Source organism: Sus scrofa, unplaced genomic scaffold, assembly GCF_000003025.6.
Source record: "Sus scrofa isolate TJ Tabasco breed Duroc unplaced genomic scaffold, Sscrofa11.1 Contig1914, whole genome shotgun sequence".
NCBI classification, from domain to species: domain Eukaryota; kingdom Metazoa; phylum Chordata; class Mammalia; order Artiodactyla; family Suidae; genus Sus; species Sus scrofa.
In genome coordinates, this window is record NW_018084979.1 from 1,573,174 (window position 1) to 1,592,782 (window position 19,609).

The following is a 19,609-nucleotide window of genomic DNA, read 5'->3' on the forward strand; positions in this document are numbered from 1 at the left end:
GAGAAATTGGAGTGCTATAACCGTGGCAAAGGGAACGCAAATGCTCGGTCGCAAAATTAAACCTCCATTGTGGCAAGTGTCAGATGTAAAATTTCACGAGTTTTTTTCAAAATAATGATAAAATTCTACATAATAAAGAATTATTAGGATACCATTGCATAACCATTCATTAGCAGGAATTTAAAAGCCTGAGGAATCTTGAAAAAGTTGAGCAACAAATTCTCATCCCCTTCTGGTGGGAGTATAAATTGTTACAACTGCTTTGGAAAGTGGTTGAATATGCACTTACCCAGGAACCTAGACACACTTGAGGCGTCTGCACGAGATGGGTACATGCCTGTGGGTAAGATAGCAGTGCCTGAAGATGCTCCACGGCAGAAACTGCCCAGGGGACAGGGGCGGACAAGTAAACTGTGGTGTGTTAACACAGTGGACTCTTACCCGCAATAAGGGCCAGCAGCAGCAATGGAGCAAAAGCAGAGCAGGATGAAAGAATGCACACTCCATGATTGCGTCTTCATGAAATTCAGAAGCTGGCAAGAATAAACTTTCAGTTAGGGCTACCATGCCTAGGTGATAAATCTAAAGAAAAGCAAGGAAATAATTAGCATTGTTATTTTTTTAAGTTGGGGTAATTGTTACTTACAGGGGGAGTAAAGGGCTTAGGATCAGAGAGAGGCACCCAGATCTTCTGAGGGTTTCAACAGTGCCTTGGTGGATGGTACTTGGACTGCTGTTTGTATAATAGCCTTATAAAATGTACATACATGTTTGCTTTTCTATATATATGATATTCATGTTAAAAGTAGTTTTAAAATAAAAGTAATCTATTATCACAACCTTGTAAATCAACTATTCTTCAATAAAACCTTTGAAAATGAAAAAAAAACCATAAAATGAAAGTCATCTGAAATTATCCAGACTGTAATTTATGTTCTGCTCAAAAAATGCAGAAAGTCCAAAGCACGTATTTATACAGACTTGTTAAAAGTGTTTTCCCTTAAACTTCTTACTATACCATTTTTCAGAAATTTCCATTTTAATATTCTGTTTTTAAAAGCTTTAAAATTCGTTTTCCACATGCAAGTTAACCAAGTATTGTTCTGACTTCCTAGGCGAAGGGACTCCACTGCGTCATCTGAGGAAGGATAAGGTTGACACAGCTTTGCTTTTTTCTTTACTGAAGTCTCTCCCTCGTGATCAAGCTTGGATATACCTTCTTACAGCACATGACACACAGGTACGTCCCTGGAAATTTTTAAGTTGTGTAGATTTCTTTCTTCCGCTCTTACTTGTTTGCTTTGCATGACAGTAAAGCGATTAAAGTCGGAAACACCCCAGACTTACTCGAGCTCGGCTTCAGCAGTTTCCTTCTGTACAGGTAACAGTTTCCTTCTGTAACATGGCACTGCACTTTGGAGAATAATAAACTCTATACCTTCATTGTGTTTGAAAACCAAGGGTGATGGCATCACCTCTGCCCGCCCTCTGAAGGCTCTGAGGCCCACCCTCCCTGGGGGGTGCCCATTGCAGTAAAGGTACTAGCGGCTGAGGGTGGAGACCTGCCTGCCTCAGTTGAGGACTGCGTCTTTGGATGCTGAACTGCTTGCTCTTGGAGTTTGAAGGAAACAAAATACCCTATGTTTATAATCTCTGATGTGTGATTGAGTGGCATTTATACTTGAAACTAAGAACTCTGTTAGAACATTAAAATGAATATGAAGTGAGTTTGAAATGTTTGCATCCAAAGTAAGATTTAATACATAGCTATTTTTGATAAATTCTTAAGTATCAAGGAAACTGCTATTTAAAATTTTATTCATAATCACAGTACCATTCAATTTCCCCAGTAGTCTCAATTTTTTAGGTTGGTTTGAAGCAGAGTCCAAACCGTTGCATTTAGCTGATCTGCCTCTTGGGTCTCTATTAATCAGTGGATTGCTCCGCCCTATCCCTTGTCTTCCGTGCATGGTCTTTGTTGGAAAATCCGGGCTGCTTGTTCTGGAGTCCGAGGTTTCCCTGTTTTGACCTGTGCTGTTTCTATGGAACGTGTTCTCTGTACGTCCCAAGTGAGGTGGAAGGTGGGTCTGGAGGCTCCATCCGCTCAGGCTTTGAGCACACGCGCTCGGAGGGCTGGGATGTGCCCTCCCCAGAAGGCACACGCCTGCTCTGCTACCAGGGGTGCCCACTTCCTGGACCCAGTCATCGGGGTTAACGACGATGTCACACGGTTTACCATTTACTCCGCCTTGATTTACTGAAATACTCTCATTAACTATTTGGTTACCCAAGGGGCGGATCGTATGGGAAGGTTTTTCTTTATGGGTTCTCCAAATAATGAGATGGTTTGATAGCCACTCCAAGAGTGACCAGAAATTTTTTTAAGTACCAGTGTAAACTCAGGAATTTAAATCTAGGTGATATGTTTTAATATGTTGCAGTTATTATTCTTATGGATGCGAAAATTGTGCCCCTTTGGCCAGTGGAGGCTCTTTAGGCTGACCCGTCCTTTGACGAGTCTTTCCTTCCTTCCTGAAACGGTGGGATGTTTCAGATTCATTTTGTACTTTTTCGCTCCAGACCTGGAATTGGCTGTTTCTCTCCTCAGCTCTGGTTCCTGTTTGTAGAAAATGGTATCTTGGGACCAGAGTCTGGGCACTGGCGATGCTTATTGCCACAGGGCTGGTGGTGGTTCTACACTTGTTTTGTGGATAGCTAGGACATGCACTTCTTAATCATGAGTTCAGACTGATGTTTTTGTTTCAAATCTAGAATTGTACGGTTTTCACTTCTTTGATTTTATATTGATATGTCTTGTCTTTTATGCTGAAAATCCTGACAACATAGTCTCATCATTACTGACTTGTTTTAACCTACAAAATATACATGGTAGTTTGAGAGTAATAATACCAGTATATTATCAACCAGTATATGATTACTGAAAACTGTTTTACAGTTTCCTGCAGGTCTTTTTGTCCTTAGGTCCTTTCCCTAGGGAGCTTCTGCCACATTAAAGTCACTTGAACCAGTTCAGAGTGTGCCACCAACCTGTTACGCAGATCCATTTGTCTCATTCTTATTTGAAGGGATAACGTCTTTGTAAATTTTGTGCTGGACATTTATAAAAACTATTTCCATGGTTGCATGTCAAGGTGAAGCATTTTCAGCAATCTAACTCTCATCCTGACCTTTATACCCTGTTTCTTTCCTCCTCTACAGGTAGCGTGTTTTTAGATTTTGGTTTCTCTTTCTGTTTTTAGTAGAGGTAGCTGTGTGTGTGTGTGCATGTTCATATGCACAGCTGTCTTTCTTAGGAAATGGCAGTATACAGTACAAGCTTTTCTCCACGCTGCTTTTAATTTAACAGCACATCAAGTGCTCTCACCATAGCAGTATAGAAAGAGCCTCCTCATCCTTTTTTTTCTTTTTCTTTCTTTCTTTTTTTTTTTTTTTTTTTTACAGCTGTATGTATTCCATCATGTTGGCTATATTATAGGAAAGACTTTTTTTTTTTAAATAAATTTTAGGAGTTCCCATTGTGGCTCAGTGGAAACAAATCTGACTAGCATCCGTCAGGACACAGGTTCGATTCCTGTCCTTTCTCAGTGGGTTAAGGATACGATGTTGCTGTGAGCTGTGGTGTAGGTCGCAGTGTTGCTGTGGCTAACATAGCTGGTGGCTACAGCTCTGATTCAACCCCCAGCCTGGGAACTTCCATATGCTGTAGGTACGGCCCTTAAAAAAAACAAAAGCAAATATGTTGGCATTAATCAACAGTATGTCTCTCCTGCACATAAATGTTATCAGTTTTGCTCTGTATCCAGCTGAAGATTTCTCAGTAGTTTGGGGACTTTGCAATTCCATCTCCTGTCTTGGCTGGTTTTTCCTGTGTGTAAAGTGAGGGGCTGGGACTAGAAGCTCAAGATAGGTTGTTTTAGCTGGAAGAGACTGTGGGTGAGTAAACTGAACCTGAGGAACAGAATGAGCCCCTCTGAGCAGCGATGCGGTGTGGTCGGGAGAGTTAGGCTGGAGGTGGTGGAATCCATGGTTTTGAGTAGTGACTGGGTGTCAGGCGGGGAGGCAGGAGCGGCTCTGCCTTGGGCAGCTGGCCGGGCGGGAGTGTCTCCCTGGGGTGGGAGCAGGTTGTTACTGAGCAGGCAGGGGTGTGCTGAACAGGAATGGGAAACACTGACGACAGACAGATTCCGTCTTGGCTGCGTTGGCTGCGTTGGCTACGAGGCTGCAGCGCAGGGTGACACATGGAGCTGGGCTGTCTGGAAGCTCAGTGAGAGTGGGGCTCAGAGCTGGGTCTTGCTGGTGCAGGTCTGATGGGTAAGGCCTTGGGAGGGCACGGTGATCCCCCACAGGAGTATGTGGAGGAGAAAGAAGGTGTCTGAGTTGGCACCTGAGCAGCTCCCACCTCTAGAGTCTGCCAAGGAGATGGGGAAGGGGCACAGAGATGAGAGCCGCTGGTTTTCCAAGTCCCATGCTGTATTCTGAAAGTGACTTAAATATGGCAGCCCACTCCTAAATATGGCCATGTTTTATGCTTTTCACTCATATTTCCCAGGAGAGTCGATGCTCCAGGAGAAGGTACCTTATCACACAACCTGCAGCCCCTCTCGAGGCCAGGCTTGGCCTCAGGGCAGCATCCACCTGCTGCCCCCTCTTAGCTCCGTGTCAGGTGGACTGAGCCCCGAGCTTTCCGCTCCTTCCCGTCCAGATGGCGGGGCCCTGGCCCTGGGCCAGGAGACGCGCTGCATTTTTGTACATAGGCCAAGTTGAATGAATTCTCTTCTAAAAATCCTACATCATATGCACCAAGGGATATTGGCAGTGCTGGGCCTCAGATAGCTATTGTTTTCCTCAAGGATTTAAGACCAAGTTTTATATTTTGGTTTAATCAGGTTCTTTTCCAGCTATATGCCTGCGTCACTTGGTCTCTCTCCCTTTTGCTCTCTCCTTGATGGGGCTTTTCCTGTGTGAGTATGATCTGCCTATTTGTTTGGATGCAGATCTGGTCTCCTCTTGCCTTTGCTTTCCCGGCACATTAGCCACAGGCTCTCTCCCTCTGCAGTGCATTTGGCATGAGGCATCGTGCCAAGAGTCAATGCAGAAGTGTCTGTATAAATGCAGGTTGCCAGAGCACATTTTTATCAACGGGGCCCACCCCCTGTCTGGTTTTCTCCTGCTGTTAGTGGCATCCCTCGGATGGTGTTTTTCATTCCTCTGCTGGGCGTGATGTGGATCTTGTTTTTCTGCATCAGTGTTGTGTTTGGTACTTTCTTGCTGGCAGGAGCCATTTTCTTTGTTTATCCCATGCTTCCTTTTTTGGTTTTCCCCGGGCTTTCCAGTTCTCGGAACACCCTTTTGTCAGCAGATGCACTTTTGTTTCCAGTTTTTAATCTCCAAGTAACATGCAGCTCAACGTAAATCGCAGAAGTAGGGGCATAACAGAAATCATTAGGGCAAAGGAGGCACAGAGGAAAGTGAAAGGAATCCAGTCCAGCCCTGCTGGATGTCTAAGCACAGACATGGCTCAGCTCTTAGAGAAGGGCTTCCTGAGTCACTGACCGGAAACGTTCATGAAATGAATTTCTCAAATAGAGACTGTTTTCATTTGAGTGAAAATACAGCCTCAATGTACAGTAAATTCGTACCTAAACATGAGGCAGGCAGTAAGTAAGATAATAATACAGTAATAATTCTACTCCCTTGGAAGCTGCAGATCAGAGCAGTAGGACCCTCGGCGCTGTGGCAGGCCCTGGTCGTCGTTGCAGGCCCGGGACCCCCACTCCGAGGCGGCTGCTTCTGGGGCTCTGGTCTTGCCTGCACCCAGCTCCTGGGAGCACACCAGCTCGGCTGCCCTTTCCTGCCCCGTCCGTCCCTTTGCTGTAGCTTCCTCTGCACTTGCTTTGCCCAATGTGTCTGTTGGTACTGCTCAGCAGGACACTTTTTTTCATGTGGGTGGAAGCATCTTGCCAAGTTGATGCTGGAATGTGGACGGGAAGGTGAGGTGTTGGCCGCAGCCTGAGGTTCCCCTCGCCCGCACGGCCCAGGGGGTCACAACGAGGCACGTGTCCACCTGTGGGTGTCATGATCTCCACGCTGCTTCTCCAGATCCTGCTGTTACACGTGAGTCCATAGGCACCTAAAAGCTGCCTCCTCCACGGTCTCTTTAAAGCATTTCACTGAGTTTACATAATTTTTCATCATCAGCACAATGGTTATCATAAATATTATAGAATTTCATTAACCTGTAATTATCACATCTGAACTTTAGTATTAAGGTAGAATTTAACTTTTTTTTTGTCTTTTTTTTTTTTTAGGACTGCACCCACGGCGTAGGGAGGTTCCCAGGCTAGGAGTCAAATCAGAGCTACAGCTGCTGGCCTACACCACAGCCACAGCAACGCCAGATCCTAACCCACTGAGTGAGGCCAGGGATCGAACCTACATCCTCATGGATGCTAGTCAGATTCGTTTCCGCTGAGCCACGATGGGAACTCTGAATTTAACTATTTTTATACCCACATATAAATAAGTGAAATAAAGGTATTTATATTTAAATCGAGAAGTCGAGTCAAAGGTTTCCATAATCCTGCATTTCAGAAGCTTCCAAAGATGTGACTTTGCTTATTTACTGCCACGTCTGTGACGTGAACAGAATGCATTACATCAGGTTCAAATTTGCTATTTGTTGTTGTTGTTGTTGTTACTGCTAATATTATTATTATTATATTATTATGGGCTACACCTGCGGCCTGTGGACGTTCTGGGCCAGGGATCAAACCTGCACCACAGCAGCAATCTGAGCCACTGCAATGACAATGCCAGATCCTTAACCTACTGTGCCACAAGAGAACTCCCTATTATTATTTTTTTGCTGGCGTTGGTGAGAAGTGGTTATCAGGCTGTGTGTGATGAAGAGAGAGATGGGGTATCTAATGATTAAGAAGCTTCATTAAATTTTTTCAACACTTGATAAATTTTTATTATGAAAAGAATTTGTCAGTTAAGCCATTCACAATGTACAGTTCAGTGATTTTTGTATATTCACGATGTTATAAAGCCTTCACCACTGTCTAATTCTGGAACATTGTCATCGTCCCAAAAAGGAACCCCCTGTGGTCCCTCTCTGTTATTCTCCCCTCGCCTCAGCTCTTAACAACCACTAATTTAGTTTCTGTCTCTATATCTGCTTGTTCTCGACATTTCATGTAAATGGAATCCTGTAATGTGTGTCTTTTTGTTTCTGACTGCTGTTACTTAGCATGAGGTTTTCAAGGGTCATTCATGTTGTAGCACACATACATCAGTTTTGTCAGTTACTTTATTTTATTTTATTTTATTTTGGCTTTTTAGGGCCATACCTGCAACATATGGAAGTTCCCAGGCTAGGGGTCAAATTGGAGCTACAGCTACCGGCCTACACCACAGCCACAGCCACACCAGATCCAAGCTGCATCTGCGACCTATGCCCCGATCATGGCAACGCCGGATCCCCAACGCACTGAGTGAAGCCAGGGATCGAACCTGCACCCGCACGGATCCTAGTCAGGTTCTTAACTGCTGAGCCAGGGAACTCCCCAGTTCTTCATTTTCTTATGCTTGTTTAACCATAGTACATTCTGTGTGGATGGATGCACATTTTGTTTATGCAGTTATCTGTTGATGGACATTTGGACTTTTAATATTTTTGTCTGTTAGGAATATTGCTGCCATGAACATTCATGTACAAGTCCTTGTGTAAACACATGTTTTTTCTTCTCTTGGGTATATACACAAGTAGAATTGCTGGGTCATACGATAACTGAGTCCTTTTTTTTTTTTTTTTTTTTTTTGTCTTTTCTAAGGCTGTACCCGGGCATATGGAGGTTCCCAGGCTAGCGGTCTAATTGGAACTGTACCCGCCAGCCTACACCACAGCCACAGCAACTCGGGATCCAAGCCGCACCTGTGACCTACACCACAGCTCACGGCAACGCCGGATCCTTAACCCACTGAGCGAGGCCAGGGATGGAACCCGCAACCTCATGGTTCCTCGTCGGATTCATGAACCGCTGCGCCACAACGGGACCTCCGATAACTGAGTCTTTTAACTTTTGAGGAAAGTACCAAATTGTTTCCTACCGAGGGTGAACCATTTTACGTTCAGCAACGTACGAGTGTTCCGGTTTCTCCATATCCTCACCAACACTTGTGAGTTTTCCGTTTTTTAGTTTATAGCCATGTAACGGCTGTGTAGTATCTCATGATGGTCCTTTTCTTAATGGTAATTTTTAAAAATTGACATGAAGTTGACACAACATAAGTTAACCATTTTATTTCATTTCATTTCGCATGGCTGCACCTTGGGCACATGAAAGTTCATGGGCCCGGGATTGAAACTGAGCCGCAGCTGTGACCTACACTGGGTCCTTTTAACCCACTGCACCAGGCCAGGAATCAGGCCCGTGCCTCCACAGAGACCTGAGCCACTATAGTCTCATTCTTTTTTTTTTTTTTTTTTTTTTTTTTTAACAGCTGCACCTGAAACATATGGAGGTTACCAAGCCAGGGGTCTAATAGGAGCTGTAGCCGCTGGCCTACGCCACAGCCACAGCCACACGGGATCCGAGCCACATCTGCAACCTACACCACGGCTCACAGCAATGTCGGATCCTTAACCCACTGAGCGAGGCCAGGGATCGAACCCACAACCTCGTGGTTCCTACCTCGTCAGATTCATTTCCGCTGTGCCACAACGGGAACTCCTGTAGTCTCATTCTTAACACACTGTGCCACTGCAGGAACTCCTAACCATTTTAACATGAGCAACCCAGTGGCATGTAGTATATTCACTGTGTTGTGTACCCACAACCTCTGTGTGGTTCAGAACACTCTCATTACCTCAAAAGGAAACCCCATACCCATTATGCAAGTAATCCCCCTTATCCTTCTCATCATCTCCTGGGCAGCCACCGGTCTGTTCTCGTCTCCATAGGTCTCCCGATTCTGTATATTTCATATAAGTGGAATCTCAGTATGTGACCTTCTGTTTTTGACGTCTTGCACTTGGCGTAATGTTTTCCAGGTTCATCCACGTTACAGCCTGTATCATTACCTCTTTTTATGGCTGAATGATTCTTACCCCACATTCTATTTGTCTTTTCACGTGGGCTGTTTCTGCCTTTTGAGCACTGTTAGTGGTGCTACTATGAACATATCTGTACATATGTTGGTTTGAGTACCTGTTTTCAGATCTTTGGGGGGTATACCTAGCAGTGGAATTCTGGGTCCTATGGTATCTGTGTTTAACTTTTTGAGGAATTGCCAAGATGTTTTCCACAAAAGCTGAACCATTTGGTTCCCACCAGCCATATATATAGGAGGGTTCCAGTTTCTCCACATCTTCACCAATACTTGTTACCTTACCTTAAAGAAAAAATCAGAGCCGTCCTGGTGGGATGAAGTATAACCATGCGGGTTGATTTGTGTTTCCCTGGCGACGGATGATGTTGGACATCTTTTCCTATGCTTGTTGGCTACTTCTGTGCTTTCCTTGGAGAAATGTTTATTCAAATCCTTTGCCCATTTTTATTTTTTATTTTTATTTTGCCACACCCATGGCATATGGAAGTTCCCAGGCCAGGGATCAAATCTGAGCCACACAGCTTCGACCTTCACCACAGCTGTGGCAACACTGGATCCTTAATCCACAGACCAGACCTGCTACAGAGGCAATGCTGGATCCTATAACCAGCAGTGGATTAAGGAACTCCCCTTTGCCCATTTTTAATTGAGTTGTTTGTCTTTGTGTAAGAGTTCTTTGTATATTCTGGACCCTAAAACCCTTATCAGATAGGCAGTTTGCAGATATTTTCTCCCATTTTATTGCTGTCTTTTTGCATTCTGGACAGTGTTCTTCTATGTACAAAAGTTTTCAAATTTGGTGAGGCCAAAAATTTTTCTTTGTTGCTTGTGCTTTTGCTGTCATATTTAAGAATCCTTTGCCAATTCAAGGTCATGAAAATTTACCCCATGTTTTCTTCTGAAAGTGTTATAGTGTTACCTCTTATATTTTAGTTGTTCATCCATTTGAGTTAGTTTGTGTGTATGGAGTGAGGTAGGGGTCCAGATCTTCTCTTCAGTCACCCAGTTGTTTCAGAGACTATTTTTTTTTCAACTAAATGATTTTGGTGGCCTTGTCAAAAATCATTTGGCCATATATATTTGGGTTTATTTCTGGACTTTCAGTTCTGTTCCATTGGTCTATGTGTCTATCCTTATGCCAATATTACACTATTTTTATTAATGCCATCTTATAGGAAATTTTGAAATAGTAAGTTTGAGAAGTGTGAGTCTTCCAACTTTGTTTTTCTTTTTCAATACTGTTCTGGCTCATTGGACTCCTTTTTTTTTTTTTTTTGCAATTCCATGTGAATTAGAGAATCAGATTTTTCATTTCTGTAAAAGAAAGGCCACTGGAATTTTGATAGGGATTGCATTGAATCTGTAGGTTGCTTTGGGTAGTAAGTTAGGGTCCTCCAAGGAAAGAGACTCAGTGAGAAGGGTGTGTGTGCGTGTGTGTGTGTGTGTGTGTGTGTGCATGCGTGTGTGTGTGAAGATATATTTATTATAAAGAATGGGTCCCACACAGTTATGGAGGCAGGAAAGTCCCAAGATCTCGAGAACCAGTGGCTTACTTCTAGCCTGAGTCTGAAGGCCTGAAACCAGGAGAGCCAGTGGTATAGTTCCTATCCAAAAGCTGGCAGGCTCAAGATCCAGAAAAGGTGATGTTTCAGTTTTACTTTGAAGGGAGGGGAAAAAAACAACGTCTCAGTTTAAAGACAGGCAGAAAAAATCCTTCTTACTTGGGAGAGGATTAGCCCTTTTGTTCTGTTCAGGTCCTCGACTGATTCGGTGAGGCCCACCCACACTGGGGAGGGCCATTTCCTTTACTCTGTCTACCAATTTAATTGTTAATCTCATCTAACACCCTTGCAGAAACACCTAGAATATGGAGTCCCATCATGACTCAGCAGAAACAAATCTGACTAGCATTCATGAGGACACAGGTTCAGTCCTTGGCCTTGCTCAGTGGGTTAAGGATCTGGTGTTGCCATGAGCTGTGGTGTAGGTCACAGATGCAGCTCAGATCCAGCATTGCTGTGGCTGTGGTGTAGGCCAGCAGCTACAGCTCCAATTGGACCCCTAGCCTGGGAACCTCCAAATACCACGGGTGCAGCCCTAAAAAGACAAAAACAAAAAACAAAAAAAGAGAAAGAAAAGAAAAAGAAAAAAGAAAGAAAGAAAAAAAAAAAACCACCTAGAATAACATTTGACCAAATGTCTAGGCACCTTGTAACCCAGACAAATTGGCACATAAAATCAACCATCGCAAATAGTATTGCCATCATAATAATATTGTCTTCCAATCCATGTACATAGATCTGTTTCAGAACAAACAATTATCTTGCTTAATTTAATAGTGTCTTCTTTAATTTCTTTTAGCAGCTGTTGCTATTTTGAGTGAACAAATCTTTTACCTTGTTGGTTAAATTTATTCCTAGGTAATCTATTCTTTTGGATGCTATGGTAAATGGAATTGCTTTTCTTTTCTTTCTTCCTTCCTTTTCTTCCCTTTCTTTCTTTTCTTTCTTTCTCTCCCTCCCTCCTTTCCTTCCCAGGGCCAAACAAGGAAAGTGAGTTGCTTGTGCTCAAAAGCTCCAAACTCATGGAATTGCTCTTTGAATTTATTTTTCAGATTGTTTATTACTGGTGTATAGAAACACAACTGATATTTCTTTGTTGGTCCTTTTACCTTGCAACTTTGATGCGTTTATTAGTTCTAGTTGCTTTTCCTATGAATTCTTTGGGATCTCCTATGTATAGGATCATATCATTTGTGAATAGAGATAATTTTACTTCTTTCTTTCTCATTGGGATGTCTTTTATTTATTTTTCTTGCCTAATTGCTCTGGCTAGAACTTCCAGTATAATATTGAATAGCAGTGGTTAAGGCATGCAACCTTCCCTTCTTCCTGACCTTAGTGTGAAAGCTTTCACCATTAAATGTGAGTTTTTTTATAGATCTCCTCTTTCTTGTCAAGGAAGTCCCCTATTATTCCCAGTTTTCTAAGAGTTTTTATAATGAAAGGGTGTTTGATTTTGTCAAATGCTTTTTCTACATCAGTTGAGATAATCATGCGTTTTTTTTTCCCCCTTGTTCTATTAATGTGGTATAGTACATTGATTTTCTTATATTGAGCCACCCTTGCTGTACTGGGATAAATCCCACTTGGTCATGATGTATAGTTCATTTAATGTGCTTTTGGATTTAGTTTTCAGTATTTTGTTGAGAGTCTCCTTCATTTTTGAAACATAGTTTTGTTGGGTATAAGATTCTTTGGGGGGGCACACCTGTGGCATATGGAAGTTTCTGGGCCAAGGATCATATCTCAGCTGTATCCAGATATGCAGCAATGCTGAATCCTTAACCTGCTGTACCTCAGTGGGAACTCCAGATGTAGGAGTCTTTTTTTTTTTTTGTCTTTTTGCCATTTCTTGGGCTGCTCCCTTGGCATATGGAGGTTCCCAGGCTAGGGGTCGAATCGGAGCTATAACTGCTGGCCTATGCCACAGCTGTAGCAATGCAGGATCCGAGCCGCATCTGTGACCTACACCACAGCAACGCCAGATCCTTAACCCACTGGGCAAGGCCAGGGATCGAACCCGCAACCTCATGGTTCCTAGTCAGATTGATTAACCACTGAGCCACGACGGGAACTCCAGGAGTATTAATTGATATCTTTTTCTTTCAGCCCTTTGAATATGTCATCCCATTGACCTTCATGGTTTCTGATGAGCTATCAACTGTTAATCTTATTGAAGAAATCCTTTTCTGTAAGGAGTTACTTCTCTTGCTGCTTTCAAAATTCTCTTTTTGTCTTTCAGCAATTCAGTTCATATATTAGTGTGATCTCTTTGAGTTTATCCTACTTGGAGTTTTCTGAGCTTCCTATAGTGCAGGTTAATATTTTTCATCAAATATGGAAAGTTTTTCTTTGTTGTCTTTTAAAGTATTCTTCCCACATTTTTCTCTCCCTCCTCTCCTTTCTGGGATGCCCATAATGTATATGTTAGTATAATTGGTGGTACCCCACAAGTCTTTGAAGTGCCGTTCATTTTTTTTTTCTTCTTCTTCTTTTTTCCCTCTGTTACTTAGACTGGATAAACTCAATTGTCCCGTCTTCAGGTTCTCTAATTCTTTCTTCTGCTTGCTCAGTTCTGCTCTTGAGTCCCTTTATTGAATTTTTCATGTTACTGTGATTTTTCAACTCCAGAATCTCTATTTTATTCCTTTTATTTTTTAATGGCTGTACCTGCAGCATATGGAAGTTTCTGGGCCAGGGATTGAATTCAAGCTGCAGTTGCTTACTTACACCACAGCTGCAGCAACTCTGGATCAGGGATCAAATCTGTGACTCAGCAGTGACCCGAGCCGCTGCAGTTGGATTCTTTTTTTTTTTTTTTTTTTTTTTTTTTTTGTCTTTTTGCCATTTCTTGGGCCGCTCCCGCGGCATATGGAGTTTCCCAGGCTAGGGGTCTAATCGGAGCTGTAGCTGCCAGCCTTTGCCAGAGCCACAGCAACGTGGGATCCGAGCCGCGTCTGCAACCTACACCACAGCTCACCGCAACACCGGATCGTTAACCCACTGAGCAAGGGCAGGGATCGAACCGCAACCTCATGGTTCCTAGTTGGATTCGTTAACCACTGTGCCACGACGGGAACTCCTGCAGTTGGATTCTTAACCCACTGCACCATAGCAGGAACTCCTAGTTCCTTTTAAAGTTTGTTCTTTGTTCATATTTTCTATTTCATGAGAGATTATTCTAATGGTTTCTTTTATTTCTTCCTTTTTAGCAAACACATTTTATTTTTTTTTAATTTTTTTTTATTTTTTGGCTTTTTAGGGCCACACTCACAGCATGTGGAAGTTCCCAGGCTAAGGGTCAAATTAGAGCTACAGTCGCCAGCATATACCACAGCCACTGCAATGCCAGATCCGAGCCACATCTGCGACCTACAGCACAGTTCACGGCAACACCAGATCCTTAACCCACTGAGTGAGGCCAGAGATCCAACCCGCGTCCTCACGGATACTAGTCAGATTCGTTACCACTGCACTATGATGGGAACTCCCTTCTCTTACTTCTTTGGACTTGGTTTCCTTTACTGCTTTGAACTTATGTAAAGAAGTCTGATGATTCAGACTCTTTGTATCTAATGTCTGGGTTTCCTCCTAGACTGTTTCTAGTATTTGCTTTTTCTCCTGTGTGTGGGCCATACATCCTTATTTCTTTGCCTGCCTTGTAATTTTTTTGTGTGTTGAAAATGGGCATTTTGAATATTACAATGTGGCAAATCTGGAAATGAGATTCTCCCCTCTCCCTAGGATTTGCACTGCTTGTTAGTGTTGTTTGCATAATGACTTTTTTGAGCTAATTTTGTAAATCCTTATTCTTCAGCATATACGGTCACTGAAGTCTGTTGCATCAGTGTAGCCAGCTAATGGTTGTGCAGAGATTTCCTTAAGTACTGGAACCAAAATTATCTCCAGGTCTGTCTCTTCAGATGAGGTCTGTGTGAGTGCTGGGGTGTTTTCAAACCTCAGCCAGGCAGTTGACAACCTTGCCTTAGTGTTCACTTCCTGCTTGTGCTGAACCTGAAGGTCAGCCAGAGGTGAGAGCTTAGGGTCTTCTCAGGCCTTTCCTGAGTGTGCACCTGGCCCTGGGTATTCGCATGGCCTTCTAGAATCCCAGGAACATGTGGGAGCTTTGCACAGTCCTTACTCCCCAGCATTTCCCGTCAGCCAGTTGGTTAGTTTGCCCTCGGCAGGAACACCTAATACATTTGCCTGTAAATGTTTTCAGTATGTAGCCCACCACCACCACCCGTAGCGGCCTCAGCACAGGAGAGTCCAGAGTTTGTGAGGTCAAGGCAGCCATTGGAATGGTCTTCTAGGAAGCCAGCAGATCCTGAAATTCCTTGCGGATGAGGCCTGTTCCGCTCCACCCACCCCCACCCCCAGCCCCCACCAAGTGCCTGTCCTGGGACTGCAAGCCTCTGGCTTCTGGGCACTGCCTCTCAGGGAACAGGATGAACCTAAGGTAAGATGCCACAGAGCTCCCGGTTCTCACCAAGGTTCAGCCGGTTTCTCTTGCTCAAGGCTTCCACTGATTGCTGCAAGCTTTTGGTTAGTTTCTAGAGTTCCACAAAGATGTTTCTGAGAGATTTTGCCAGCTTTTTTCGTGATTTTAGTGAAGGATGGACTTTGGAGTTCCTCACGGAACCATTTTCAGTGACGTCACTCACTCGTTTGCTTTTAACGTTGTGACCAGTTTTGAGTTTGCCTAATTTATGCACATCCCACTTGATTTCAAAAAGGAGTCAAGATGCCTTATAAAGGCAAATAATATGAAAGGTGAAATAAAGGCGTCTAGTGAAAACCATGTCCTCCCTTGTTGCTGTTGAAAGCTTTGGTCTCTACAGATGGAAATTTCGTGTCTCTGGGTGATCTTGAGGTTCTCACCCTCCCTGTTGTAGGTGGGAGGGCACCTGAAGCAGGTGCCCTCTGGCTGTCCTTCTGCATGACTTTGTGTGTGGTCTTAAGGTGATGGATCACATTTGCCTGCAACTTCAGCAGGGCTCACTGTTGACTCCCTCTCAGCTGACTATGAAGTATTTGCCTCCAGTGGTGGTTTTCTTAAATTCCTAACTCCTCTTTCCTCAGGGCACAAGAGGTGGGTAATTGTCTTATTTTAAGACTTAAAAACATCATTGCTATTGTCCTAGTTGTTTTAGGAGGTGAGCAGGTGACTCTTAGACACTTCAGATCAGAACTAACTGGCACCTGCTGAGGGGTCCAGCTCCTGCTTCCCTCAGGCCAGCGAAGGCCCACCTCAGCCGTCTCGAAGACACAGAGGGTGTGGGCCTATCCACTTGGCCCTGCTCAGTGTCCATGTCCTTTCTTTCTCAAATAAGCTTTTGTTTAGGAAGAGTATTTTCCTTGAGCTGTCTGAGTCTGACATAATCGATGGCTCATTCACTAGTTTTGTTTGAGCAGAATATCCTTTTGAAGATGATTCTGTGAGAGAATTAGAGATGCTTTCTATTTTGTCCCTTTTTCATCAGCATCACCCATAAGCTAATCTGAATATTTTTTAAAGGCCAAGATACAGGTAAAGATTTATCCTTTAAAAGGATACATTTGACTTTATTAAACTTAAAAACTTCTTTTCATTAAAATACATAAATTTAAAGCCAAGCCACAACTGGGGGATTGGGGAAGACATATGCATATAGCTAACAAAGGATTAGCAGTCAGAATGTATGCATAATCCCTACACATCAATACTTTAGAAGACAGCAACCCAGTTAAAAATGCAAAGGAGGGGAGTTCCCGTCGTGGCGCAGTGGTTAAAGAATCCGACTAGGAACCATGAGGTTGCGGGTTCGGTCCCTGCCCTTGCTCAGTGGGTTAACGATCCAGCGTTGCCGTGAGCTGTGGTGTAGGTTGCAGACGCAGCTCGGATCCCACGTTGCTGTGGCTCTGGCGTAGGCCAGTGGCTACGGCTCCAATTCAACCCCTAGCCTGGGAAACTCCATATGCCGAGGGAGTGGCCCAAAGAAATAGCAAAAAGACAAAAAAAAAAAAAAAAAATGCAAAGGAGACACAGTCAGGCATTTGTTCAGCAGAAGGAAAAACACAAGTGGCCCATGAACTTATGAAAAAAACACTAAACCTATTTATCAGAGTAAGGAAGAGAAGGGACCATTGTACCTGCTGTGTTGGCAGAAATTAGACGTCTGATGATGCCAGTATTGGTGAGGCTATGGATTAACAGAAGTGGTTCTTTCTGTAAAGGGCAAGGGGTAAATAGTCTATGCTTTGTGAGTGACATACAGTCTTGCCACAGTTGTCCTTTGTTTCATTTAATTGTTCAACTCTTAAAAAAAAAATCCAAAAAGCATTTTAAACTCAAGGGCCTAACAAAAATAAGCTACTGACTAGATATGACCCATAGGTCATAGCTTGCTTAACCCTAATCCCATGATCTAGAGTATATACCCTAGAGAAGCTTCTTTAAGGGCTCCAGGACAGATGTGCTAGAAGATTCAGAACAGACTGTCCATAATAGCAAAACAGAAACAGTGCGATGAGAAAGCAAGGGAGTGGTACAGCGTGGACTGCTATGCAGCAGTGAAAATGAGTGGTGCGTATCTATGGCACACAGCCGACGTGGGGGCAGGGAACGCTGATGGCAGAGGACTGAGTGGGGTATGCGGTTTTTATGAAGTTAAAAACAGGCAGAAGTATATTTTTCAGGGAGAAAAATACATGATTGTAAGAGACCTGTACATGCAGAGTTCAGGATGACATTGACTTTTGGAGAGAGGCAGGAGGAGGCCTGAGGGAGGAGCACCAGGTGGGTGGTGTCTGGGTTCCCGGCATTATTGCTGTTGTTGTTGTATTCTTACCTTGCTAGTATACTGCACGTAATCTCTTTTATGTGTCAAATCTTGCTTAATGCATTTTTTTCAAAAGGCAGGGAAGGGTACCAGCCAGGGCGGTCTCAGAACCCACCTGTCTGTTCTCCGTGGAGCAATGCCTTCTTACCAGAGCTCTGCCGAATTGATCAGCGGGGAGGGAAGGACGTGGGAATCCAGGCAGCTGTTGAGTGGCGGCCACCAGCACCGCCTGCCGGGGCTGCAGGAGGTGGGCCGAGCTCGGAGCATTCTTGGCTCTGTAACTGCGGTGGGAGGGCTGAGGCTGCGTGCGTGCTGCTCCTTCCCAGCAGCCCCGTCAGAAATCAGTTGACCGTAACTGTAAGCGTTCATCTCCAGACTCTCACTTCTGTCTCATTGATCCACATGTCCTCACTGCCAGCGCCACAGTATCGATTAATTTGTACTAGGTTTCTAAATGAGGATGTGTGAGCCCTCCACCTTGGGCCTTCCTTTTCAAGATGGTTTTGTCTATTCCAGGTCCCTTGTACTTCCAAATGAGTTTTAGATTCAGCTTATTCATTTCTGTAAGAAGGAAAAAAAGAGGCCAGCTAGGTGTTCCATGGTGGCCTCGTAGTTGGGGATCTGGCATTGTCACTGCTGTGGCATGTGTTCTGTCCCTGGCCCGGGAACTTCCGCTTGCTGCAGCTGCAGCCAAAACACAAACAAACAGCTCGGATTTCGATGGGGTTGAGATGAGTCTGTGGGTCAGTGTGAGTATTGCCATCTCAGCAGGGTGGTCTTCCAGCCCGTAAACACGGGCAGGCTTTCCCTTTGCTTTTCTCTGTGATGTCTTCAACAGCGGTTTCTAATGTTCAGAACCGCATCTTGTCCACCTTTGGTATTCCTAGATATTGTATTCTGTTTGAATCTCTTGTAAGTGGATTGTTATCTTAATTTTATTTTTGGATTGTTCACTCTAGTGTAATAGAAATAAAACTAGCTCTTATATATTAATCTTGTATCTTGCAACCTTGCTGACCAAGTTTATTAGTTTAACTTGTTTTTAGCTGATTCTTTAGTATGTTCTGTACACAAAATTATGTCATCTGAAAGTAGGAAGAGTTTTACTTCTTCCTTTCTAATCTGGATGCCATTTCTTTCTTTTTTCTTGCCTCATGGCTGAGAAGGGGCTTTTTGAAGAAGGCTTTGAACTGTCTGAGATGAGGAAACAGCCCATCCTTGTCAGACTTCCTGCCTCGGCTGGAGGAGGAGGTGTCTTGTGTGTGCAGTGCTGCAGAGTCTGCAGTGGGAGCCCGCATCTAAAATCTCAGTGATGCCTGATAGTGCTCAGAGAGTCAGGGTGCTATCTGCATTTCACGTGAAAAGAAAAGTGAGGCTCAGGGGATAAAGCTGTGCCCAAGGACCTGCCTCAAGGGAAGGGCACCCCCAGGCCTGCCTTCCCACCCAGACACCCTGGGTTCTCCCCCCGAGCCCGCAGTCCCTGGTCCCCTCTGCAGCCACCGGGCGGTGCTCTTTCTGCCTGCCCTTCTTGTCCTCTGCTAGAATCAGGATTAAGCCTTAATTTGGGCCAGCTCAGGAACCCTCCCCAACCCTGCCCGGCCCTGTTGCCCCGGGACAGAGGCAGTATCTTCCTCTGGAAGATCAAAGATCGGCAGCTCTTCGTAACCTCTCACACCCTCTGTGCTGCTGGCCATGCACGTTGACCCTGGCGTGTTCGCCATTCTCACGACTCCCACGGCTCCTCCGGGTGGGGATGCTCTCCCCTGCCCCTGGTCCCGACCTGCGAGGTGCAGAGCTGGGCACGCTGTAGGTGCCCAGCTGTCGATCGAGACCAAAGGAGGCTGGTGTGGTGAACCTCGGCAGAGTCACTGACACAGAGAAGGGCTTCCACCCGTGTAGGAGGGCGTGGGCGTGCCCCCCAGCGTCCTGGGGCTGTGCCCACTGACAGCTCCACGAGAGGTGGGCACCCATGGGAGGCCCCGGAGGTTTGCGTGGCGGCACAGCCACCAGTGGTCCCCAGGACACGAATGAGGTCGAAACAAAGTCAGGAGCATCAGCACTTGAGTGAAAGGGGCTGTTGTTACCCTCAAA

At 44.5% G+C, this 19,609-nt stretch overlaps 1 protein-coding gene across 10 annotated transcripts in view; it reads left to right on the forward strand.

Moving 5' to 3' along the window:
* TRAF3 (TNF receptor associated factor 3) overlaps positions 1-19,609 on the forward strand; it is a 119,184-nt gene that overhangs the window by 65,070 nt on the left and 34,505 nt on the right. For all 10 annotated transcript variants that reach the window (XM_021081627.1, XM_021081629.1, XM_021081624.1 and 7 more), the window contains one exon: positions 1,116-1,240. In XM_021081627.1, the coding sequence (XP_020937286.1) occupies positions 1,230-1,240 (11 nt within the window). In that variant the 5' untranslated portion in view covers positions 1,116-1,229. The remainder of the gene's footprint in view (positions 1-1,115; positions 1,241-19,609) is intronic.